Source organism: Eschrichtius robustus, chromosome 20, assembly GCF_028021215.1.
Source record: "Eschrichtius robustus isolate mEscRob2 chromosome 20, mEscRob2.pri, whole genome shotgun sequence".
NCBI classification, from domain to species: domain Eukaryota; kingdom Metazoa; phylum Chordata; class Mammalia; order Artiodactyla; family Eschrichtiidae; genus Eschrichtius; species Eschrichtius robustus.
The window spans coordinates 18,245,010-18,270,277 of record NC_090843.1 but is presented as its reverse complement, the minus strand read 5'-3'; the positions used below and the strand labels follow the sequence as shown (position 1 = coordinate 18,270,277).

Sequence of the window (25,268 nt, the reverse complement as noted above, 5' to 3'; positions counted from 1 at the left end):
GGGTGCTGGAGGGAAGGGGAGGTCTTGGTTCCAGTGCACTAAGTCATTTGGACCTCTCACTCTCTGCCACAGCGGCCTTGGGGTGGATTGACTTCCCTCACTGTCCAGAACAGAAGCTGACTTTGGCTGTAAGTGGGCCGGCCTTGGGCAAGGGTGTGGGTGTGAATGAGCAACTCTTCTAAGAATCTCTGAAGGTTATTTTTCTTTTCAGTGGTTTGGGGGCAGGGAGTTAGACAGCTTAATAGATGAAGATGAATAAAATGCTGAATTCTATCATTTCTTTCTAACTGATATTTAGCGTTAATAAAAAGTGAGTATTTCTGAGGTCATCACAACTGCCGCCCGCCTCCCCCCCAAGCCCTTGCAAGTGCCTAAGAAATTGCCTCTGAAGGATTCCCACCCACCCCCTCCATTATCAGCTCCCTAACATCTTACAAAGTCTTATCAACAGGAATATTAATATTATTTTCAGTATCAGAAAAAAACCAGTTGAGCAGCACAGGCAAAAATATATCTGCACTACGTTTCTGTCATTGCCAAAAATATACACATCTTCTTTTCTTTATTTAAAAAACAAAACAAAACCAACAACAACAAAAACCCAAACAGAAACACACACACACACAAATCCACACATGCAAAGAGACTGACTAGACGCGGTCATCAGGGAAGCTGGCCACGCTCCTCCTGGCTCCGACCCCAGTGCACCCGACACAGACACAGGCTTCAACCTCGCCCCTCTCCTGGCTGTCCCACCGGCCCTCAACCTTGGCCACCAAAGGCTCTGGGCAGGTGGGGACTCTTTAAGGTGAGAATTGCCCACTACACCCCGGGGAAATAGCTGGTGGGTGAAGGGACAGTTGTAGGTCAGCGTAAGCTTAAGTCTCCCCTGGTGGGTGGGGGTGGAGTGCGGGAAGGCAGGCTGGCTAATCCTGGGAGGAAGGTTTCACTAAAAGAAGTGGCACCTAACCCCCCCTTGCCTCGTCCCCCAATCCCTGGGGCTCCCCTTTGCCAGGGAAGCAGGACCAGGTATCAGTGGGGGAAGGGGAGCGCTGAGGGGGCACTGAGACCATGTGGAGTCTGGGGGAGGAAAGGCAGGATATTACCCTGATTCAAAGCCCCCAGCCCCCAGTTACTCTCCAATATTGGAGTACGGTTCTGGTTTTTGTTAACCATTCGGGCCCCAGAGAGGGACCAAAGTTGGTGAGGTGAGAGGGTGCAAACAAGACCTGGGAGCGCCCCTCTGATACTGCCTCATCAGAGCACTGCTCCTATCCCTGCCCTCGGCTGCCCGGGCTCCAGGGGTAGACAGACAGACAGACGGACAGACACACGCACACGCATACACGCTCTCTGAGTCAGGCAGCTCCATCTCCCCACCCTCGGCACTCCTAAATCCAATAGTGCAAACAGGGGCAGGGGATCGAGGGGGCTGGGCCACCCACCCCCTGCCCTCCCCCAGCCCATCACTGGGGCCCACCCCCCAGAGGTAGGGAGGCTCGGGCCAAATTTGATGCCATCCTACCCCTTCTTCGGCCCCCTAGTCTGTGGGCTTTTACAAGCTCAGCTTGTGACCCTTGTCGGGGGCAGGGGAAGGGGCCCAGCGAGAAACAGTCCCAGGAAGCCCTCTTGCCATCTGCCCAAGTTGGGAAGAAACTGCAGGTCAAGTAGGGCCACCCCTTCTTCCATAAAAGACTTCCGCACAGGGGCAGGCCCAGGGCCTAGCCCCCCACTTATCCCACTCAAGTGCTAATCCATTTTACGTGGCGGGTTCAACCAACCCCCCACTTATGCCATGGCCCACTTTGCTCTCTGGGGAACCTCAAAACATTCGCTGAGAGTGGGGGCTCCTAGGCGGGCTTGGAGCCTGTCCTCCTCCTGAGCCCCTCACAAAGGGGCCAGTGCAGAGGGGGAGGGGGGCCAGATGGAAGGGGCTCCCCTCTCGGTCTCAGTCCTCGGCACCAGGAACACCCCACACTCCCCAGGCCTCAGCACATGCTCTGGGCCGGGGCTCTCCAGTGTCTGGGTACAGGTGCCCGCTCCAGGCTGGGACCCCTCAAACCAGGATCTGCCCCTCCACTTGGGGGGTCAGCAGGAGCCTGGGTGGATTTAGCCTTTTTCCTGGTTGGCTGAGGCTCCTTTGTCAGCAGTCTGGAAAAAGAGGAAGGAAGACTGGGGCTTTGGGAGGCGTCTGGTCCTAACACCCAGTTGAGAATAGCTTCCTGGGTCAAGAAAGCTGATGTTGGGTGCAGTAAGGGTCTGGGCTTTGGCGGCGGCACACCAGGGTCACCTTGTGTGTGTGTGTGTTTGGGGGAGTTGCCCTGCATAGGGCACCCAGCTAAGCAGGCATGTGCCAGCCGAGGGCAGCACACGGGCTCTGGCCCTTTGCCCTCAGAAGAAGAAGGGAGGGCCTTTCTTGAAATGGCCCACCCAGACCATCATCTTCTTCTAAATGGTCCAATCAGAGAGGAAACAGCCTTTCCTAATGGGTCTCCCCAGAGGAACGCCGTTTTCTAATTGGTCCTTTCGCTATTAGCCCATGTGCGAAGTGTATCTTTCTTGGATCTGCAGGAGGGCACCCATGTGCTGGAAGAGGCCCTGGGGTCTAGAGCAGGGCACTCTGCTGCCCTAGGGGTCGCTTCCTTCCTCCTTCTGATGATGCATCTGATGATGGACCTTCTAATGCTCCCTCGCTGCCCATCCAGGAGAAGGGAGACAGGACGGTCCCTCTGCCCCACTCCCGGCCCCTCCCCCAAGCCGGACCCCTTACTCACCCCTCCTTTGGGGCCACTGCCACTGCCATCCGCCCCCGACAGGCTGAGGAAGGGGTTGGTCTGGGCAGTGAGGACTGGAGGTCCGCCTGCTGCCGCTACTGCTGCAGCCGCAGCTGCTGCGGCCATGAGACTTGTGTTGTTGCCGAGCGAGGGAGCCACCAGGGCTCCGGCGGGCAGCAGAGGAGGGGCAGATGCTGTGGGCAGCAGGCCAGGAGTGCCCGCGGACAGCAGCGGGGTGGAGCTCCCGGCCAGCAGGCTGGCCATGGGCAACTGGGAGCCCCCGGCCATCTGCAGCCGCTGCAGCTCCCGCTTCTGCTGGATCTGCTGGATCATCTGGTAGACAACAGTCTGGTGTTCCTGCAAGGGGGCCAGATTGCTTACTGGCCAGTGGTCCCCAGGGTCATCTTGCCCTCATTGGCCTGGGCACCATCCTATCACACTAGGACCATGAGGCAAAAGACCTGGGAGACAGTCAAGGTTCCGTCTCTAACTCCCTCCTCTGGGCCTCAGTCTCCCCATCCAGACAAGAAAGTGGTTGCACACCGTCAGCGTTTGTCAGCCGGGGCACTACCGGCCACGTGCAGGGGGTTTAACATCCCTGGCCCCACCCCCCCTCACGAAATCAATTCCTCAGTTGCTATGACAACCACAAATGTCCCCAGGGATGGTATGACCCCAAGTTGAGAAACACTGAATGAGGTCAATAGTTTTCAACTCCCCTCTTTTTCATTTTTTTTCCCTTAAGAGTCATTTATTTTTGCTTTGAATAGGCAAAGCATTTTCAGTGTTCCAAAACCCAAAGTGATTTATTAAGGCTTATCTTCAGAAATCTTGCTTTTACCCCTGCTGCCATCTGGCCTCTGTAGATAACCAATTGAATTGGTTTCTTATGTATCTTTCTCATGTTTCTTTATATGAAAATGAATATTTTTCTATTTTTTCAACTCCCTCCTTTTTAAAAGGAAGAATTCCTTTCCTCCAGAGGAATTCTTAGCAGAACTCAACACACAAGAAAGACCTAAAAGGGGCTGCTCTGGTTGAAGCGGTGTCTGTCACCTGCTCGGCCACCTCTCTACGCAGACCCTGAGGTTCCCCACTGAAGAGCCTTGGGGCTGGAATTGGAAACGCTCAGTAACTGAGGACTCACCACCCTCCAGATCCTCTCGCTAGGTTGTGATCTGGGGCCACTACAGCATCCCTTCCCCAGTGCCCAGGGGCCCCCCCCGAGAGGAACCCTTATGCCCTCTGACCCCACATGACCCTTAGGGGCAATCTCCACCCAGCCTGGGGCTGCCCTCCCTGGACTGGCCCAGACCGCTCTGAGAGGGCCCTTCCAGCAGAGCTGGGGGAGGGGAGGCGGCCCAGGCAGGGAGGGGCATTACCGGGGTCAGCTGTGGGGACGCCAGGAGCTGCTGGAGCTGCTGGAGCTGCTGCTCTTGCTGCTGCAGGAGGTGTCGCTGCTGCTCGGTGAGGCTGAGGCAGGGGGACAAATCACAGACCATGGGAAGGGACAGCGGAACCCTCCTCGCCTGCTCCCCTAACTTCCCAGACTCCCTCAGACCCAGGTGGGGAGAGGCAGGGATGTGCGATGTTAGAGGACTAGAGCGAAACGGACTGAGCTCAGAGAGGACAGTGGGAGGGAGGCACGTCAGAGGGAAGAACTTTCCCAGAAGGAGAACCTAGGCTAGCTAGGGTACAAGGCATAAACAGACGACTTTGTCCCTGGAGAGCTACCATCCGGAGGGCACTCACATCTAACATCTAAGGAGAACCTGGGGTGACTAGATTCTAGACCCTGTAAGACCAGAGGACAGCTTTCCTTCTGAGGAACTGTGGGTGTTTGGGGGGATTCCCTCCCAGAGCCAGCCTCCCCCCTTCCCTTCCCCAGACTGAGCTCTCCCTCACCTGTTGAGACAACCTGGCAGCTGCAGCGCGGGGGCCCCGCCAGCCTGGCTCAAGCCCGCGGGGTTGGGGGCGGCAGCCCCATTCAACCCCCCCAGGAGCCCATTGAGGGGCAGGGCCCCACTGCCCGCCAGCCCCCCCAGCAGCCCCTCAGCCATGGGCATAGCCCCCAGCCCCGCTGCCCCGGGTGCCCGGCCTAGCCCATTCTGTGGCTGGGGCGGGAGCGGGGCAGGGCCCCCAGGCAGGGCCAGGGGCAGAGTAGCAGGGCTCTGCTGGAGCAGGGGCAGCGGTGGGGGCGTGCTGTGGAAGGACAGCGACGAGCTGCTGCGGCTTGGGCAGCCTGAGTGTGGGTCCTGGGGAGGGAGGGGGAAGGGAGGGGTCAGAGGGGCAGGGGGCCAGCATGACCTTTCTGGCCCCCCGGCCCGGCACCCATCAGCATTCTCACAGAGCACAGCCACACCCCCCTTCCCCCAGGCAGAGCCACCCAGGAAGAAGCAAGGCCCGGGATAAAGGCTAAGAATCCAAACAGTCTTCACAAGTCACTTCCTAGGGGCCCAGCACCCCTCATGATGCTTGTTTAACACTGAACAGTGATGACGGTAGTGACCACCTGGTGAACCAGACCCAGGGTTCAGTGCCTGACCTGTACTAACTCGTTACTGCCTTTTTATGGGTGAAACCACTGGTTCTTAGGCGACAGGCTAAACAACTCTGCAGGCAGCTGGAGTGAAAGATTCAGGCTCAAATCCCATGTCCACAATTTAATGGCTTGAGTGGCTTCTCTGTTTCAGTTTCCTCACTCATAAGGTGGGGGTAAGAGGAGAACCTATTCCATACAATTATTGTGAAAACGAAACACACAAACCCTTTAAAAGTCTCAGCACAGGACATGACAAAGGGCAAGTATGCAAGTAATGTCAGTTACTATTATGATTATTGTTGCCCAAGTCACACATTTAGAAAGTAGCAGGGAGAACAAGAACCCACTTTGTTTGATTTCCAGAACAACCACAATATAACAATAGCAACTGCTCCCCCAACCGCCAGCAATTACACGGGGATTATTTTGTGTGTAGCTACAACAAACTATAATAAACTCTTCACAAACACTTCTCAAAGAGGCCTTCCCTAACCACCTTATATTCAGAGAAGAATTCCACCCTCCATTCTTTCTCATAGCCCTCAAATTATTTCCATCTTAGCACTTTTCCTGATTTGTAATTATTGATTTTCTTGGATTGAGCCTGTCTCCAGGAGCAAGGCTGTCCGATTTGCTCACTCATTGCTTAGCCAATGCCCGGAGCTAAGTAGGCACCTCATAATTATTACTTATTTAATGAAGGAATGAATGGGTCAGTCAACCAATTACTCAGCCAATCACTCCATTGTCCAGCCTCCAATAGCCGCAAGGTAGAGATGCAACTAGAAGGCCCTTGCACCTCCCCACTCCTGCCCTTCCCTGGTGCCCCTCCCCGTGGCGCCCACCTCGGAAGACGTGGACAGCGAGTTGTCCAGGCCCAGACTGTTCTTCCCCGGAGGGCTCTTGCTGGTGCTCAAGGAATCGCTGCTGCCGGCTGAGGGAGGGGGATCACGGAAGGAGGTGAGGGGCTGGAGTCAGGGCCAGTTCCGACCGCACAGCAGAGGCCCCCATCCCCGGGCTGGGTGGGATTCCCCTTACCTTGGGGAGGCAGGCCATAGGGCCCAGGGACAGGGCCGTTGGTGGCAGGCAGGGCGGCAGGCAGGGCGGCGAAGGGCACAGAGAGTTGCACGTTGAGAATCTGCAGTCGCTCTTTCTTGGCCGTAAGGCTCAGGATCTGCTCCTGAAGCCTCTGGTTTTCCTTCTGCAGTGCATGCAGCGCCTTCAGCATCTCCACGACTGCAGACAGAATGCGAGAGAGCCTGAGCCCCGCGGGCCTGGAAAGGCTGGGGGCGGGGCCAGGTGACCGGGGGCGGGGCCTGGAGGGCGGGGCCTGACGGAGGAAATCGGACTGAGACCTAGCAGAGAAGGCGCCGGCTAGCGAGGGACTCAGGTGAGTCCTGGGGAGCCAGAGGTGTGAGGACCACGGGTGGGGCCTGAGGCTTGGGGTGGAGGCCAAGTGCTTGGGAGGGAAGGGGCGGGCGGAAGTTGGGGCTTAGTAAAATAAGGGCCAGGAGGTCGCGAGGGCCAAAAGCCCTGCGAAGAGGGGGCGGGCCCAGGAGCAGGACCCAGCGAGGGTTAAAGGCAAGGCCCTCGGTTGGCCAGAGTTAAGGCAGGGCCGGGGCCGCAGGCGGAACCTTAAAGACGTTTGGGGACCTGGGAAAAGGTGACCGAGTCTGGGGGTGTCCTAGGACAGGTCACCCAGCCCGACGTCACCCCTTCTCACTGTTGACTCCGGCCTCGCCATCGCCCTGCTTCTCCAGCAGCTGCTCCATGTTAGTCGTTCCGGGGGCCGCTGGGTCCAACTGGCCGCCCCCGCAGGGTGCTGTCTGGTCGAAGAGTGCTGGGAGACTGCTGATGGGGGACCTGGGGTCAGAAGGGAAAACCGAGCTCAGGCTTACCTCACTCCCCCACTCCAGTCTCCCTGCCCTCCTCCTCCCGCCTTAGGGGTTTCAGTCATCCCCTCTGGATCCCACCCTCTCCCCCGCGCCCGCCTCTCCGCCCTCTCCTCCTTGACAGTCCCTCCGCCCTGCTCCCAGCCCCTCCCCCAAGCCGGCACTCTCTCCCTCACATGGAAGACAGACTCTCCTGGGGGGAGGTCCCCCGACATCGGAAGCTGCAGTCCTCCAGGTCTGGCTCTTGGAAGGAGAAGGGGGGCAGGGATCAGCGAGGAAGAGGTGCCGTCGGCCTCACAGTCCCCGCCTGGGAAGTGGGTGCGGGATCTGGGACCTTACCGCAGACCCCTTTCCCCAGGATCTCCCAACCCCAGATAGCCAGTTCTAGTTCTTAAGGCGCTGGGAGCCCCGGCTTGGAAACCCAGCGCCGTGGGAGGCAAAGCCATGAGATCTCGTCCCTTCCTCCTTCTCTAGGCAGAAAGGCTCCTGCAGCTTGGCTACTTTCAGATCTACCTCCCAACTTTTTTCCTGGAAAACTTACAACTTCAGAGTCATAGAAACTTGGGGCCTACACAGTCCTGAGTTGAACTTGGATATGATACTTACTTGCTGTGTGACCGTGGGCTTGAAACTAGCCTCTCTGAAGTGATTGTAACGAGGATTAAAATAAGGTAGTAAATGTGAAGTGTTAATCTGAACGGTTTAGCTGCCATGCAGCAAGGCCTTAATTACTGTAGCTATTATAATCAGTTTTGTATGACTTTTATATTAATAAACTAAAAAATTAGACGTCAAAACCCTCTGTTGGGCCACTGAATTACACTTTGCGTTTTGGAAAAATAGTCACCTACTCTGTAGGGTTCTTAATTCTGGAAATCAGATTCGGCCCCCTTAAGGCTTACCTTAACTGGTAAGCCCCGCCCTCCAGCCGGCCAGGTGGTACCTCTGCACCAATCAGCTCTCTGGGGCTGGGTTGACTCTCCAGGGAGAGGGAGGGGCACTTGTGATCCGCCCCCTTAACTCCTAAATACCCAGAGAGCCTGTTGTCCAGCTGGTGGGATCTCAGTAAACTCTGATCCCAAGAACTCACTAAGAGGCCAGCAGGGAGCTAGGCTACAGCGGTAGGAGAACTAGGCTTGGAGCCAGGGTACCAGAATTTCAGCTGCTGCTCTGCCTTTCCCTACCCCAACTGCCTTGAGCAAGTCATTCATCTCTCTGCCTTTTTGTTTTGTGAGATGGAGCAGTATTTATCCTGCCCTGTCGTGTCCCGCCTCCTCACGGGGGTTTTAATGTGAAAGTGTAGGTTTGTTGTGCCTGGAATGTTTTTTTGCAGGGTGGGCAATGGCCAGAGGGTGGGGGCAGCCAGAAAGCCCTCCCATCCTTTCTGGGGTGACAAGCAGGTGACAGGTGCCCCTCAGGCCTTTGGGAAGAAAGGGGAATGGGGTCAGAGACTCACATACCTGTGTGGCTGCTCTCGGCTTGGGCGAGGAGGGGGTTAACGGCACCCATGGGGGTTCCAAAGATGTGGGTAGAAGGGAGACTAAAGGTGGAGCCAGCCAGAGAAAACACCTGAGGGAAAGGAGGTAGAGTCCAGCCTGGTGGTTATTCTTGGATCTAGAGCACAACTGTGTGCACCGGGGTGGAGGGGACCAGGTGTGCTGGGGAGGAGAGAGGACCAGAGAGAGGGAGAAGTTCTGGTGGTGATCAAGCCCAATCTCTCAAATTCCCATGGAAAGCTGGGGTCCTCAGCAGGCTGTCCCCCACCTGCCCAGGGATGGCGGAGCCCAGGAGTAAGGCCTCACCTGAGTGGTGGAGATAGAAGCAGAGGAGGAAGGGAGGGTGCTGGTGAATGGGGAGCGGCTGAGGCGGGGCAAGGCCGAGGTCCCTGGGGGCCCCAGAAGGCTGGAGGAGAGGGGGGTGCTGCAGACAGCCCGCAGCATTCCCCCACCGTGGGAGATGGGGTCCTTATTACTGGTGTAGATGCCTACAGGCACAAGACAGACACAGAGGGAAGCTTAGAGTCACCACTCCCCCACACCCCACCTTAGTCAGGTGGCTGGAGGAGCCTCTCCCCAAGGAGAACACTCCCCTGGATGTGGCCACACACCAGTCTCACCCTCTTGCTGCAAAGATGTCACTTCTTGCTTGGGTGACATCTGCTTGCCATGCCTGCTTATTCCACTGCCCTGCTAAAGCCTGGAGAATTCCCCGTTTTTCTAATTCCCCAACCCAAACTTGGTTAAGTCCTGTTGGCAAGCTCTCCCGCTACAACCATGCAGAAAATGGGTATGGGGGAGTGTCTCAGAGGTGACTGTCATCTGCATCCTTTGTCTTTTGGAGCAGTTTCTATCACATTTCCTTCTAACTGCATGTTTGTGCCTCTGTCCCCTCACTAGACTGCCTGGGCCCTGAGATACCCTCCATCCCCAAGGGTCACTAACCTGCCCCCAGCAGGGGGGACTCCAGGCTCAGGCTGGGCAGGCTCCCGGAAGGCCCAAAGGTACGGGAGGCCAGACCACCCAGGCCAGAGCTGACAAGGGAACCTCCGGAGAAGGGTGAGGCAGCAGTGGCGGTAAAGCCAGCCAGCTGGGCACCGGGCAGGGAGGGAAGGGCCGGGCCCCCAGTGCCCTCCTTGTTGCGGCTGCCCTTGGGACGGCCTGGCCCGTGTCGGCTCCTCTTGCTGGCTTTGTGCTTCTTCTCCTTCAGGCCTGTCTCAGGGGTCTCCTCAGCGGGCACGGGGGCGGCGCTCAGTGTGGGCATCCGCTTGTGGGTGCCTGCTGAGGCCCCGGACCCCGAGACGTGGGGTGACTTATAGTCCCCCGGGGACGGGGCCCGGGCCCGGCCCGAGCTGGAGGTGGTGGTGGAGAAGCGCATGATGGGCCCAAAGCCAGAGAAGACCACCTTCTGCTCAAAGAGGTCAGCCTTGGGGGGCTCGGGGGCTGAGGGAGAGGGAGGAGCCGAAGGGGGGTGTGCTGTGGGCTTGGAGTACTTGTCCTCCTCTGGCTGCTCCAACTTGGGGAATGCAGAGAAGTCGGGGGAGCTCTGCAGGGACGAAACTGCAGAGAGGGAAACGGAATTACAGCTGGACCCCAGATCCCCTGCCTCCCTCCCGCTCCCAGTGTGCACTAGTAGAGAGAGCTCTGGTCAGGGGATGGGGAAGCTGAGTTTCCTGTCCCAGCTCTGCCACTGTCTCTGTGTCCTGGGACGAGTGTCCCCGCCCTCCAGCTTTCCCACCTGTGATAAAGTAGGAGGAGAATAACTCCCACCCTAGTGACCTCACTCGATGACTACAGAGATTACAGGAGATTAGAGGTGGTGCTTTAAAAATGGTACCTGACAGCATAAGTGCAGGGGATAATGAACATGGTTATGGGGGTTGGAGAGGTGAGCCCTGAGGGAGACCAGAGGGGAGTTCCACCTGGAGAGGAGAGGGCTGAGGGGAGGGTGTGGAGAGGAGTCACTTGGTGGAGATTCCCCCCACCCCAACCAATTTAGGAAGCAAATGAGACGCAAACCAACATAAAAAGGCCCTTAGTAGAAAAGCTCAGGGCCAAAGACTGTCCCGCTCCCAGCCTCCTCCAGGATGCCCACACTCACCTGCAGGCTGGAAGGGGCCCCCAGAGGAGGAGGAAGAGGAGGAGGAAGAAGAGGAGGAGGCGGAGGTAAAGCTGCTCACACCTTTCCCACTGCTCAGCTTCTTCCCCTTGTGACTCAGGCCATGGCTGGAAGACTTTTTCCCCTTTGAGTCCCTGCTGCTTTCAGAAGTCTCCTGAGTGCTGGCCTCGTGGTGGGAGGAGGAGGGAGCTGAGGAGGAGACCTGAGGGGAGGAGGAGAGGAAGGCTCGAGGCCAGCTCCCAGGGTCTGGGCTCACCCTGACTTGGGAGTGGAGCAGGAGGACACAGGACCTAGGGCTCTACTGGGAGAGCCCAGAGTCAGCTTCAGGAAGGATTTTCGGGCAAGGGGATAATGGCAGGAGCTCCTAGACCAGGGAGATGGGGAGGCAGCTCTGTAACTTCTGGGTGTGAAGAGTTGGGAGCTCTGAATCCAAGAAACTGTCTGTCCTTCACCTCGGGCAGGCGAGAGATGAAAACAGTCCCAGAGCCTGTACTGATGCACGTATCTTCTTAGTCACTCATTTAAGAAATACTTAGGCCTAAGAGGGCTGGACTTGTGCTGGGAAGTGGTGTACGCAGGGAAGAGGAACTCCACGGAGAATGGGCTGCCCTGGCCCCACTCCTGGGCCCTCCAGTCACCACCACTCCCTCCATGCTCACCCCCAGATGCAGCCACCTGGCTGACAGCCCACTCCCTGGCCACTCCATGCCCTTCCTAGACAACCTGCGCTTCCATGCCCAGCCCTCTGCCCGGAAAGCCTAGCCTTCCTCTTCCTGGGAAACATCTTCTCCTTCAAAATCCAGCTCGGGAGCCCCCTCTTCCGTGAAGTCACCCTATAGCTACCTGGGGTGGAACAAATCTTTCTGTCCTCTTATTTCCAGGGTATCGTGTACCCACCCACATCAGCCATCGGGTGCCACATTGTACTGCAAGATACAGTCCCCCATGTCTGAGGGCGGCAGCAGTGGCTGGAAGAGCGGGGTCTCTGGGGTCTGTGAGCCTGGTGGGTTCTGCCGTTTACCACCGTGTTATGTTGTGTGGTCTCTCAACCTCACCGAGCTTCAGTGTCCTTATGGGGCTAATTATGCCTATTTGGAGAATTACGAGGACCACAATGCCAGATACATAGTATGGGGTCGATAATGATGATGATTCTGATGGCATGGCTGCTAGTGATACACTGCAGAGACAGTGTCCTGTGGTGGTTAAGAGAACAGGCCTTCAAGCCCAACTGCCCGGGTTCAAATCTTGACTCCACCACTCCCTAGCTGTGTGCTTTTAAGCAAATTACTTAACTTCTCTGTGCCTCAGTTTCTTCATTTATTAAATGGGGTTAATAAAATACCTACTTCATTGGATTATTTTGAGGATTAAATGAGCAAATCCTCCAGGCATCCCCTCCATCCCCCTGTTCCAGAAGGGAGCCTGGCATGTGATGAGTGAGTTAGGGCTTTGTATTACTACCAGGGGTGGCTTTTCCTCCTGGTGGAGACCAGGTATTCAGTAAATGAACAAATGCCAGAGGGAGGATGGATGGGAGAATGAGAGCCACCCTGTGCTGCCCCTTCCTGGGCGGAGCCCTGGTCTCTTGTCTTTTTCTTTGTTCTTTTCAACAGCTGGAGTTCTGAAGGGAGCCAGATGTGGTTATGAGAGCAAGGGAGGAGAGGGCCCAGGGGGAGGGGTGGCTGAAATGCTGGGGTGGGTGGAGGGGGATGGGCAGAATGCTCCAACACATCCAAAGGGATGCCCGGCCACTGGGATAACTCCTAGATCTCTGGCCCTCTCTTTCCCCCTGCCTGCAAACCCCAGGGAAAGACCAGAGGGCGCAGACGTCAAGCTTTTCCAGGTGAGCCCTGGGCAGCAGGGAGGGGAGAGGGTTACTGGGACAGTTGCCACAGCAACATCACCCTGGAAACCTGATACCTGAGCCTCCTGCTAAGATGCCCAGAGCTCTGCCAACCTCCTGAGGCCAGTGGAGGTGAATGGGGCAATAATGGTGACAGGAGGAGGCAGTGTCTCCAGGCCCCTGTTCTCCTTCCATGGGGAGGATGGGCTGGAAGGAGGGGCAGCGAGGGCTGCTCTGGCTTGGATTAGCCATTCCCTGGCCTCGGGTAGGGCCTGCTGGTTGCTTATCCAGATGTTGCCAGTTTCTGGAGTCAGGCCTGACATGCCACGCCCCTACCAGGAAGGTGGGATCAGTGGGGGTTTCAGGGTGTGGTCCACAGGCCTGCCCCGCAAGCCACCAAGGGCCGCACTTTCAGTCCCTCCAGCCCGCATGGAGCGGGCTTTTGGTTAGGCAACAGCCTCTGGGCAGCCTCCTGATGTGGAGGAGGGATAAAGTGAAGGGGTCCTCTCTGCCTCTCTCTGGGGAAATGGGCCCCAGAAAATCAGAGAAACACCATGAGTACTGTACCTGCAGACAGGAGCCCAGCGCTGAGGCCCTCTGTCTGGACAGAGGCAGATGTGAACATCTGGCAGCCAGCAGGCAGGGTGGTGCCCCCCACCCCACCCCTACTCTCCTGGTTGGTCAGTGACTGGTGGGGCTGAGGAGCAGAGGCCCCTCCTGGGCTAGAACAGGAGTAGAGGGGGGCGGGGTGGGGAGCAGAGGCATATTAACCTGAAGCTGCAGAGGTTCCCAGGGGTGCTCACCCCGACCCCTCACCCCGTGCCTCCCTCCCGCTGCTGTGGCCATCCCTCCTGGGTGTAGGCAGCAGTACCTTGTCAGCAGTGGGGACCACAGGTGGGGTGAGGATGCTGGGGGGTGACTCAGGCCGCTTCTTGTGCTTCTGTTTAAGGCGTTCTTTGTCCTTTCGACTCTGGGGAGGAAGAAGGGACCGGAACTGATGTTGCGGAACAGTCTGGGTCAGGATAAACACAGCACAGGCATGTGGGGAGTGGGGTCCTTTCAAGGACGAGGCTTTGTGGGCACCATCTCCCCCTATGGAGGGACTGGGGGACTTTGGCGGGACAGGAGTGGCCCAGGCAGGTTCCTCTGAGAGCCGACAGCCCTTCCCCCTCCCCCTCACTGCCTGCTAAAAATAGCCTGTCCCATTATCATGCCAGTGACACAGAGCACCACTCATGTGAGCACACACCCGGGACACGGAGCTGTGCGGAGGGACGGGAGCCGGGCACACTGTGACGTGTGGCGGGGACGCAGGCATGTGCACTTACAAACTGGACCGACGCATGGCTAGACTGTGGCGTGTGTGCAAATGTTGGGGACACTGTCGTGTCCGGGGGAGGACACGGAGGGACCACACAGATACAAAGAGCCCCAGGGAAGCCAAGCCTTCACCTCACCCTCCGTGACCCTCACATGTCACTTCCTCAGTCCCCTCTCTGCCCTCAGTGGCCTCAGAGGAAGGAAGGGGGTAGGCCCTATGGCCTTCCGAATACCTGTGGTGGCTTCTTGAAAGAAACAGTTGTTTGTGAGTGGGCAGGAGGGGTAGAGGGAGAAGACTTTTACCTTCTTCTGGCCCCTCTCGTGGTGGGAAGGGTGCTTCTCCTGCTGCGTGGATGGCGAGGCCGACCTGCTCCTCCGGCCAGCGATGAAGCCGCTACCGCCTCCCCCTGTGCCTCCCCCTCCTCCGCTGCCTGCCCCGCTCGTGTGCCGGGATGTCTTCTGGGGAGAGAACCGAGAGGAACTGCCACGCCCTCCTCTCACTAGCCTAGGGAAAGGTTCCTGAAGATCAGGGAGCCCCGCCCCCGCCCTGCCTGTCACTAAGAGGACCCTGTGTCCTTAATGATACTCTGCTCAACGGAAGTGCGTTCCCTAGACTGGAATCCTAGTTTCCCCACTGGCTTGTCCAGTGCACGAGATTCAGCAGCAACGGAGGCCCAGAAGAGGTGGGGGCGTCTCGGCCCAGCAAGGCACGGATGGAGGTAGGCCTCTCACTCTCCGCCCACCTCTTTTCATGGTGCCCTCTTGGCCCCTCTCAGGCCCTGGGCCACGGCCCACCACCACCTCCTTCCCTGGGGTGGAGGACATGCGGGACAGCCCTCATGGGAGCCCCTGCTCCCCACTGCTCCAGCCATCACCCCTTCTCCTTTGTTCCTGGCCCTCCACCAAACACAGTGGTTCCTTTTGTCCCAAAGGACCTGCTGCCCTTAAGAAGCGGTGGGGAGTAAACGTCCATAAGAAAAACCCAAACAACCCTTGTGCTGCCATTCCTCCCAGCCAGGGCCTTGGACTCCCCACTGCCTGGGCTGATGGCTTCACCTGTCCTAGGCTTATAGCTGTTCCCTCTAAGGTCACCCACTACCTCCAACTGTCAAATCCAAGGACTAATTTCAGGCCTCGTCTGACCCCATCCCTCCCCAGCGGTGGGGACTGCTTCTACTTTGCTGAGCTCTAAACTCCCCCACCTCATGGTTCTCTTCACACCTGAGCCCCCTACCTGATGGGCACCCGGGGATTCCAGCCCCAGCCTTATACACCTGGGGCTGCCACTACCACCCTGCCCGGGGGCCTCACAGCCACCAAATCTGAACATCCCCACTTGGCACCTCCTATGAACCAAACCGAGCTCCCTACCTTGTTGATATCAAACCCTGCACCTAGATGACCCTATGACTTATGATCCGAAGTAGGACACTTCTGAAAATGAAAGGAGGAGCTATTAATAATTATACCAGGGCAAAAGGCACAAACTGGGACTCTCCGGGGCAGACCAGGACATATCCTAGCCCTATAGAAGCCTACTGCACCACCTGTTCACAGCACCCTCAGGTGCTCAAGCCCCATCCACCCAGCACTGAGAACCTGGATCCTATGTGCCACCCTCAACTCCTCCTTCTCAGCTACCCCAACATGTAGGCAAGTCTATCTAGAAATGGTTCTAGAACCCAGCTTCATCCCTCCATGCCCCCCTTCTCACAGCTGTCTCCCAGCCGCCGCCCTGGCCCTTCAGATCTGGCTTCACAGTGGCTGCCAGGGTAATCTTCCTGAAACACAAATCTGATCATGTTACCCTCTTGCTTTCAAGCAGCGTTACAAGCCTGTGGCCTGGGGGTCAGGTCCAAGCTGCCTTCCCAGTCAGGCCACAGCATACCTCTCCAGGACATCCCACAGCTTCTGGAAACGCATGTCTCTCCACAAACATGGATTAGCACCCCTTCTCCCACCTCTCCTTGGGCCCGTGAACCTGGGGCAGAAGCAAGTCCAGCTCTGGCCCTGCTTGAGCTTTTTCGCCTCATCTCCTGCCTTGTCCCTACCACACACCCTGTTCTGCTGCTTATGAATGCTCTTTCTCATCTCGGGACTTTATCCATGCCAATCCCTCTGCCTGGGATTCCTTTCTCTCTGTCTTTGCTTAGCAGGCTCCTGAGAAGCTTCAGACTGTCTGTTCTGAATCCCACACACCAGCTGTGAGGTAAATAACATAATCTTAGTGGGTCTTAGCCTACTCATCCATAAAAACGGGGAAATGCAGTACACCTAGTTCTTAGGGTTTTGGGGACGATCACACAAAAAAACACACATAAAGAGATTAGTACAGAGGCTGGGACACAGCAAGCCCCACAAATGTTGGCTCAGCTTAAATGCTGCCTCTTCCTGGAAGCCTCCCAGCCTCTGACAGGCAGGGCCTGAGCTCCGTCCTCTGGATGGACTGCCCGGTTGAGCTCTGATTCACACCCCTCAGCTGTGCTTCAATTATTCCTCATCCAGTGGTGAGCTCCTCAAGGGCAGGGACATAGTGCCTCCACGTCTGTCCTCCCAGCACCAGGCACTGGCCTGGCCTAGAGCCCATACCCTCTAAACCATGGCTGACTGACCCACTCATGCCCAGATGAAACTCACCATTTTGCTGAAGTGGTATTTGCAATAGCCACAGTACTTGACGTTGTCGACCTCCAGCACTTCCTCCTCACACAGCAGGCCTGCCATTTGGGCACTAACCAAGAGAGGTCAGCCTGAGAAGGGTGTGGCCACAAACCAGATCAGCCACCTCCCTTGCACCCTCCTAGATCCCTGCTGGGGTGAAGCCAAGATCACCCAAGGAAAGCACTGCCATCATCTCCAAAGAGGCAGCAGCTAGGATGAACCTATTTGGCAGCCATCCATGGCAAACCTCGGAGCGGGTTGGTACAGCTGGCTAGAGAACCCTGCGGGGTGGGTGCAGGGCAGGCGGGGCTCTCACCAGGTGACATGGAAAGCTTGTCGACATCCGTGGCGGTTACAGGTCATGCAAGCTCCTGAGGCTGCCTTGCTCTCCCGGCCCTGCTCCTCACAGATGTAACATGTCTGCAGGATACAGTACAATCGTGCCCTCCTCCCTTCCCCCTGAGGGATCCTTTGGTCTCCCCGCTCAATTCCATCCTCTCCACATGATCCTAGGTCAGGGCTGTCCAACAGCACTTTTGGTGATGATGGAACTGTTCTGTACTGCACTGTCCGATACAGCAGTCACAAACCACACAGGCTACTGAGCACTGGAAATGTGGCTAGTGTGACTGAGGAACTGAATTTTTAAGTTCTATTTAATTTTAATTAATTTACATAACCACATGTGGCCAGTGGCTACTATACTGGACAGTGCAGTCCTTGGATGGTGAGCCCTATAAGGCCAGGGACTGTGTCTGCCTTCCTCACTGGTGAGCTCACCCCCACCTCTGGGCCTTTGCACATGCTATTCCTTCTGCCTAGTACCTGGAACTCTCCCCCCTCATCAAGGATGGCTCCTTCTCATCACCCAGGTCTCAACCAAAATGTCTCTTTCCTTGACTACTTTATCTAAAGTAAGGCGCCCCCCCCCCCGCCTCCCGCAGGGTATCCTTTATTTCAGTACCTTGTTTGTTTTCTTTACAGCACTTAACACAAGTTGCATTTACTTTATTTGCCTGTTTATTGATATCTATAGTCTTCCCACACAGAAGTGTGAGTTCCGTGGGGCAGGGAGCACACCTGTCTTGATCAATCTAAACACTGTGTGTCTAGCATCTTGCCCCAGTTTTGGCACATAGTAGGCACTCGGTAAAATGTGCTCAGTGAATGAATAAGTGAACTGCTCGCTAAGGTCTACCTTCAGGCAGTACTTGTACAAGGGAGCCTACTATTTCACTTGAGTTCCAGAGCACGAGCCTGAATCTATCAGTGGAAGGTGCCTACCCACCTCCTGAGTTCCCCGAAAGTGTAGGTTGGACAGAATCAAATTACACTGGATGAAGAAAGGGCTGGAGGGACCCAAGAATGGTTGGCTAGGGAAGGGACTGGTATGGGGCACGGTAGGGGCCGCTGACCTTGTTGAAGCGATCATGAGGCACGTACTGCAGCACGATGGGCTCCATGGTGAGCACGTTGGCAAACTGCACCTCAGGGATGTAGAGGGCACACACCACGTGGGCCCAGCCTGGGGCAGTGTGGGGCTGGCCTCAGCTGTGATGGCGAGCCCAAGACCCCCACCTCTCACAACCCCATACTGCAGATGGTCCCCTCCTCCGTGGCCTTCCCATCAGACTCCACTGCCAGCCAGGGAAGGGAAGGGAAACCAGCCTCCTCATTCCACCCCCACCCACAGACCACTCCTGCCTTCCCAGACCCTGCTCAGGGGGCCTTGCTGACCTCAACAGATGAGCCCTGGGGCTCAGCACCCCTCTCACCTCCATTGTCAGTCCTCTTCAATGCCCCATCTTTGTGTGGGCACAGCTCACACCTCTGCCAATAAAAGGGGGCACAGGGGTTTGGGGGGTGGGCTTTCCCAAAGGGGGTGGGGGATCTGCTGAGCTGGGCCCTCCCTGAACACATTCAGAGGGCCCCAGGATGTAATGATAAGATGTCTAAGGAGGAACTGGTGGGGCTACAGAGAAAACAGGATTGACCACGAGTGATAATTGTTGAAGACGGGTGATCCACATCAACATGAGGCTCATTATAGCATTCCCTCTACTTTTGTACAGGTTGGAAACCTTCCATAATAAAAGGCTCAAACAAACAAGCAAACAAAAATAAAAGGCCCGGCGCCTGAGGTGACGCAGAGTGAGGGATAAGCTGAGGGAGAGATGGGGTTGGTGACAGGTGTGCAGGAAACAGGAAATCCTGTGTGACAGTCCCACCCCAGCCTCAGCCTCAGAGTCCCATAGCTCGGTGGGGAGGGGGGGGATCCTCAGGTGTACAGGAGGGGAGAGAGGAGTCTCAAACTCACCACCCTGGCTGCTCGCTCCTGAGATTCACATTTCCTGCAGAACCAGGGTCCTGTTGGCACCTGGACGATGCCATAGCAAGCTGGGGATGAGGGAGGAGAATCACCAAGCAAATCTGTCACCAGTGGCTGTTCCCAGAATAACTGGGGGAAGGGGGTGACTCTAAAGAACTAGGCCAGGGGGCTGTTCCCAGCCTGGGGGGCACTCACTAGACAGCAGGACCACAAGGAATGCCCAACAGCACGCAGCCAGCTTTCAACCACATAACCAAGTCCTCCAAGCAGAGGTGGGACGTCTGAGTCCTTGACCTTAAACTTCTAGAAGATCCTCCCCTCATGCCCTTTCTGTACCCAGCTTTCTGTTTCCCAGCTCCTGCCAGGACCAGTCCTCATCATCAGGAAGAGAAAATCAGAGGAACAACATTTACGATAGACAAACGCGTTTTGTTGTTATTGGGGGGGGGGGGCATTTCTTAAAGGGCCAGTAATGGAAGAGGCGGGGGAGTCGGGGGTCTAGGGAGCTCATCTTCTGCCACTAACTATAATAGGTACAGCTCAAAAGTCAAGGCCGAGGGCAGGTGCAGTGCAGGTAACCAATAGGAGAGTGGCGGGAAGACCCGACAGCGACAGGATTAAGGGCTGTCCCAGGAAGGGCGTGGGGGGGGGGGGCAGCTGGCTGTGCCAGACAGGCGGGAGATGCCAGTCTGCGCCCTCGGCAAGATTCCTCAAGGAGTTAACTCCCGAACCATGTGCTGCTGGGGGAAACTCCAAACCTCCCTCTTCTCGATTCCCGGCCCCCGGCGCAACCTCTCTCCTATCCGCAACTCTTCCCCGGAGGATTTTAGGAGTCCCCTCTCCCCTGGGACCCTTCTCCTCCCTTCCCAATTCCGCTCCTCCCAGTACCCGGAAGCAGGAGGGGAGGATGACCTCCCCCCCCCTTGACCTCTCCCTCCGAGAGCCGGGACCAAAATAACCGGGCGGGAGGGGACACCTCGCAGGTAAACATTCTCCAAGCAGCCCCGACACTGGCGGTGTGGGGCGCGGAGAGTGCACTCATTGGCCCCTAGACTGTCCCCAAACTCCCTCAACTTGGGGTGGGGGGCGCGGGACTGGAACAATAGGCAAGAAAACAATGCCTGACCCGGTCCTCCAGGACCGGGCGGGGGCAGCCCCCCGACTCCTCCCTTCTCTTCAGGTGGGGTGGGGGAGGGGCGCTCGAGCCCCGGGAGGTCTCCAGAGGGCGCGGCCGGGGGCTCCCTGCCCACGCCGCCCCCTGGGTCCCTCCGCCCCCCCGCGGGCCACCCCCGTACCTTGGTGGACAGCCACGCTACACGCGTGCCCATCACAGTAGACCAGCGGATTCTCGGCCCAGCCCCTCTCGTCCGAACATACGCAGCAGCCTCCTACCATCTCCTTCATACTCCCATGAGCTCCCTCCGGGGCTGGGGCGGGGGGCCGGCCGGCGGGGGTCGGGGGTCAGGGGGGGAGGGAGGGAGCGGGGGGCCGCGCGCCTCCTCGCTCCCTCCTCCTCCTCCTCCGCCGCCGCCGCTTCTTTTCTTTGCCTCCTCCTTCTTCCTCCTCGGCGTCCTCCTCCTCCTCCTCCTCGCTCGCTCTGTCTGGCCGCCCCCCCCGCCGTGCTCTCGCCCTCATGCCCCGACGGGCCCCCCCCCCCCCCAACAATGAGACCCGCGCGCCGGGCTCGCCCCCTCCGCGCCGCACGCCCAGCTACCAGGGCCGCCCGGCCGCCGCGCAGCCCGGGCCCGGCGGGGGAGGTGCCGAGTGGCACATCGCGGGCGCCCGCCCGCCCCGCGCCGCCCGCTCACGCGCCGCCTCCCCGGCCCCCCTGCCCGGCCGCGGCAGCCATGGCCGCGCGCCTCCGCTTGCTCGCTCCCGGCCCGCCCGCCGCCCGCCGCCGGGTAAAGTCTTAGGTTCAGGGAACAAAGCCTGGCTTGGTAGGGAGCTTTTCGCTCGCTTGCTCGCTCTGCGCTCATTCTCCCTCTTCCTTTTTCTTTCTATGGCTCTCGGTTGGCGCTCCTGAGCCCTGCATCTGCCTGCCCTTTGGTCTCGGCCCCGGGTCTCCGATTCGCCAGCCCCTTCCGCCCAGGTCTTCGTCTCTGCGACTGTTCTTCAACCCCAAGGAAACTTGGAGGTGGAGATCAGGGGAAGGGGCGCTAGAAGCAGCGGGAGCGACGTGGGCTGCTCACCCCTCGGTGTGCGGGGGTCTTTTTGAGTGGCCGCTCGCGGGCTCTTCCCTTGGAGGTCTGTCTGGAGGGTAGACACTCTTACACGCAGACATTTGTTCATTCAACAAATATTTATTGAATGCTTACTATGTGCAGTCGTTGAGATAGAGCAGTGAACAAACGGGTGTTCCTGCCCTCGGGGAGCTTCCGGTCCAGCTCACAGGCACACACGCACGCACAGGGACTCAGACCCCTCAGAAGCACGCCGAGGCACCCACAGACACACAGACTCACTCAGCTTCATCCAGCCACACTACCGTACCCTCCCAGAGGGGCACACCCCAGGTCCAGCCATTCAGGCGCGCTTAGAGACCCACGCGAGTTAGAGAGCCACTACTGCGGAAGTGCTCACGAACAACACATTTACACTTGAGCTCGATACATGTACACAAACACAAAACATAGACTCACACACAGCACCCCAAAGTATTAAAGTCCCTGAAATTGCGTCTGGGGAAGAAGTGAGGCAGTGTCGTCAACCCGAAAGCTTCATCCCCAAGGCCGGTGCGGGCAAGGGGGACGAAACCTGACCCCCCTACTTCCTAAAGGGGGGTGGACACCCGCAGGGACCAAAGGTCACACTCCCGCAGAGTAAGATGCAGTGGCGGAGGGGAGAAGCAGCCCTGGGGGCTTCAGCGACACTTCAAAGGCGTCGGGGCCGGGAACGCTTCCTGCGGGGGAGGGGCTGACCGAGAGGAGGGGGGAAAACCGGCCGGAGGACTGAGGCGTGGAAGAGGCTACCCCCCCTTCGGCGCAGGCCCCCCTGGCCGACTCTTCCGCCGGGTCCGCCTCCTTTTCACCAGCACCTGTTCAACCGGAACATCAAGGGGCCGGGGCCCGCCACCACCCCTCCCTTCGCGTCTATTTAGTACCTTTCATCCGGGAAGGGGGGTGAATTCCCGCCGAGGAGGGGGGAGTAGGGCGGGGGAGAACTTGTCCTTGACCTGGTCTGTGGCATCAGGGATTTACTCCCTTAATCCCGACGAGACTGGAGTTTGGGGAGGTCGGGGAAGCTAAGTTCTAGGCTGCAGTCCCCAACTCCCCTTGCTCCTGTAGGGACACAAGAATCCGGAGGGCCGCCAGGTCGTAGAGGCTCTGTATAAACTGGCTGGGCCGGGGGTAGGGGAGGCCTGTCTTTGCCGCTTCCGTGCCTGGGGGAGGGGGCCGAGAAGCAGGGTATTGTTGGGGGCCGGTCCGAGGGCCGGGATCCCCGTAAGGACTGCCACGCGCCGGCATCTTGGTCTGCTTTGTGAACTTCGCTCATACGAAAAGTTAAACAAGACACAGACGAGAAGTCTCACTCAAGAGTTTCTAACGAATTACCTTTACTAACAAGAGTAAAACATCAAGGAAATTAAACGCAAACATGTCAGCCCTAGCCATGCGCCAGTTTTGGAATATTTGCTTTCGCGACCGACCTTGGCCGAGGTGACCGACCGTAGTTTCGGGTTTCGCTGGACGAGGGTCACTCGAAGACCCGTCGGTCCCTCCGTCCAGGGGTGGGCGACTTGCGCACTGGGGCCGAGGAACTTTTGTTCGGGTCCTCACCGCGTACAGGTGCACCGCCCGAAGCTTCTGGGATGGACGGGTAGCTATACCTGTGCGTTTAGTTAAGTGTACTAGGAACATTGTTTCGTTTAAGCCACCCACAACCCTTTGGGGTGTATGTTAATATCCCCCATTTTATTGATGGAGCAACTTAGGTCCGGGCAAGTGAAGTGACTTGCCCAATGCCACACTGTCTGAAAGCGGCAGAGCGGGGATTTGAACCCAGTCTGTTCTCCGCTAGGGCTGGGGCTCCGCCACCACGTGTTCGCCGAATGCCTGCGTCGAACTGGGATGTCCGCCCATCGCAAGTGTTCCCTTCCGAGGTCTAGGGAAACCCGGTGCCCCGCGGGCTGAGCTGGATTCGCAGGGGTACTCCCAGGGCTGAGCTGTCAAGCTCCTTCTTCATCTTCCAACATCTTCCTGAGCACCTACTATGTGCCGATCTACGAAAAACGAGCGAGAGCAGGACTCGGCCAACAAGTGGTTCAAGTTCATCGCGCTCTCCTTGGCGTAACGGAGCACTGATCTGGGGTGTCAGGCTGATCCTGGCTGTGCAGTTTTCGGCGGGTGACTTCACCTCTCAGAGGCTCTGCTTGTCCCTCTTAAATGGGGCGTTAACCCCCTCCAGCAAGGGCTGCAGTGAAGATCTAACGAAAATCCTTTTGTAAAGCGCTAGGGCACACAGTAGGCGCTCAACCCCTGCTCGTCCCCTCTCCGCCCCTCTAAGCGTGCCAGGGCAGCGCCTTCCCGCTCCCGCTTCCCGCCTCCGGCACGCTCGCCCGCCTTGCGCGTCCCGCGGCTAAGGGACTGGGGCAGAGAGGACCAAACAGAAAATTATTTCCGCCCGCTCGGCCCGCCCCGCCCCGCCCCGCCCGTCCCCGGAGCCAGAAGGGGATTGTGGGGCCGCCGCGGCCGCCGCCGGAGCGGAGCGGGGCGGAAGCGCGCATCGCGCTGCTGCTCGGGCCCGACCGCGCCGGCCCCCGCACCTCCCGGCCCGGGACTGTGGGCTGTGGTCTGGGTGGTCCCGGGATCCGAGGCGGCTGCCGCCGATCGCATTTCCACGAAACCTTGCTCGCTGGTTCCCGGAACTGAGCGGGGGAGGCTGAAGAGTGTTGAGGTTTCGCTTCTGCTAGCTGGCCGGGCGCTTCGCCGGCCCCGGGGGCGCGCCCTCCGCATTAGAAAGCCCCGGGCTCCGGTAAAGGACTGCGCCGGCGCCCGCGGGTTTGCATTTTATTTGCGTCTCGTTTGCATATCACTTTCTCCCCCGAAAGCAAAGCTTCTGACCTTGGGGGAGTTCAGAGAGGTTAATTTACTTTCCCGAGGTAGCCCAGCCAGTAAGAGGCTTCAGGTGGTTTACCTGCCGGCTGGGGGAGTCTGGCATGGCCAAATGGAAAGCGCGGGCACTAGAGTCAGAAAGACCTAGGCTTGATACCCAGCCTACTCATTTACTGGCTTTGACCATAGATTAGTAATGCCTTATCAAGGACCCTCAATTTCCCCATCTCAGAATGTGGACGTAGTACCAACTTCAGGGTTGATGTGAGCAGTGACAGTCAGGTACCTGGTACAGGGAGGGGTGATTTCCCCGTCAAAGGTTATGACTCTGCCGTGGTCTCTACAGTAGGCTTGGTTGGGGTGCGAGGGTGGGTGAACAGGTTCTTTCCTAAGTCAGACATCCTGTGCAAGAGGGATAGAGGCTCGATTTAAAGAGGAACTGGTGGGAGTGAGGGGATTCCCCCAAGCATTAGGAGGCCAGTCGTCACGATTATTGTAAATAGTGACTCTACCCCGGTGGGATTTTTGGCTTTTCCGATCTTTCTACAGGAAGAGCACAGTGCTTAGTGTCAAATTAGCTAGCAGTGTAACACAGAGTCTCACTGCCTCTGTTTGCCAATCTGGAAAATGGAGATAATTGGATCCCCTCCTCCATTTGGCAACTCCAGCCAGCCAAGCTCCCAGCAGGTGTTTTAAGAGCTGTGACTGAGCCCACATGGTCCCTTTGACCATGTTAGGACATAAGGGACTTCCTCTAGGGAGTTAAAATGGGTAGGAAGGGAAGAGGTTCATGGGGTGAGGTAGCCATCTGCCCAAACTTTTCCCAGAGCTACTTGGAATCTAGTCCCAGCCCTGCCCCTAACCAGCTGTGTGACCTTGGGCAAAGCAGTTGCCCTCTCTGGCATTTGGTTGGGTGACTGGATCTTGAAACTCCCCTTGGAGTTAACATTCTGTGGTTGATGATTTTGCTCTTGGGGAAATTTCCAGGCTGAGGGATGACGGATGAATAGCACATTTGCCCTGCTATGTTCTTCTTTTCCACTAGTTCCTCCTGAAGTCTAATCATCTCTCCTGTTATAGTTGCCATCAGGGCAGAATTGGAAAAAGTTGTATTATTCCATCTTTCAGCAAACACTTCATTGAATCATCATGGGCAGGCCATAGGAGATACACAGATAGCCCCTGGGATGGTGGGAATGACAGATATATAGAGAAATGACTTCAAGATCATAAGGGCT

General features: G+C 57.5%; 2 protein-coding genes across 6 annotated transcripts in view; both read right to left on the bottom strand.

Annotated features, from left to right (window-relative positions):
• Positions 1–25,268, bottom strand: part of LOC137755070 (large ribosomal subunit protein eL19) — a 406,958-nt gene that overhangs the window by 349,168 nt on the left and 32,522 nt on the right. The gene's annotated exons all lie outside the window — the stretch shown is intronic.
• Positions 544–20,607, bottom strand: MLLT6 (MLLT6, PHD finger containing). 5 transcript variants are annotated; one of them, XM_068529548.1, is made up of 20 exons: positions 20,275–20,607; positions 18,968–19,047; positions 18,426–18,480; positions 18,066–18,175; positions 16,967–17,070; positions 16,627–16,720; positions 14,293–14,448; positions 13,541–13,639; positions 10,887–11,025; positions 9,650–10,264; positions 9,011–9,192; positions 8,669–8,777; positions 7,385–7,451; positions 7,040–7,179; positions 6,355–6,552; positions 6,162–6,250; positions 4,680–5,029; positions 4,157–4,247; positions 2,775–3,131; positions 544–2,151 (listed from the first exon to the last, which is right to left on the bottom strand). In XM_068529548.1, exons 1-20 carry the CDS (start codon positions 20,381–20,383, stop codon positions 2,110–2,112), a joined length of 3,186 nt encoding a protein of 1,061 aa, XP_068385649.1. In that variant the 5' UTR covers positions 20,384–20,607; the 3' UTR covers positions 544–2,109. The 5 variants fall into 5 exon arrangements, with proteins under 5 accessions (XP_068385649.1, XP_068385647.1, XP_068385648.1 ...); XM_068529546.1 differs by having other exon boundaries at positions 10,806–11,025; positions 20,275–20,606; XM_068529547.1 differs by having other exon boundaries at positions 10,806–11,025; positions 14,293–14,445; positions 20,275–20,606.

What these genes read in the sequence shown, in the direction of transcription:
- MLLT6 (XM_068529546.1), bottom strand. Translation starts at nt 20,383, where the DNA reads ATGAAGGAGATGGTAGGAGGCTGCTGCGTATGTTCGGACGAGAGGGGC. An exon ending in AGGAGCGAGCAGCCAGGGTG is followed by an intron (nt 18,481 to 18,967) that starts GTGAGTTTGAGA and finishes TTTTATTGGCAG; the next exon opens with AGGTGTGAGCTGTGCCCACA. An exon ending in CAAGCTTTCCATGTCACCTG is followed by an intron (nt 16,721 to 16,966) that starts GTGAGAGCCCCG and finishes TCTCTTGGTTAG; the next exon opens with TGCCCAAATGGCAGGCCTGC.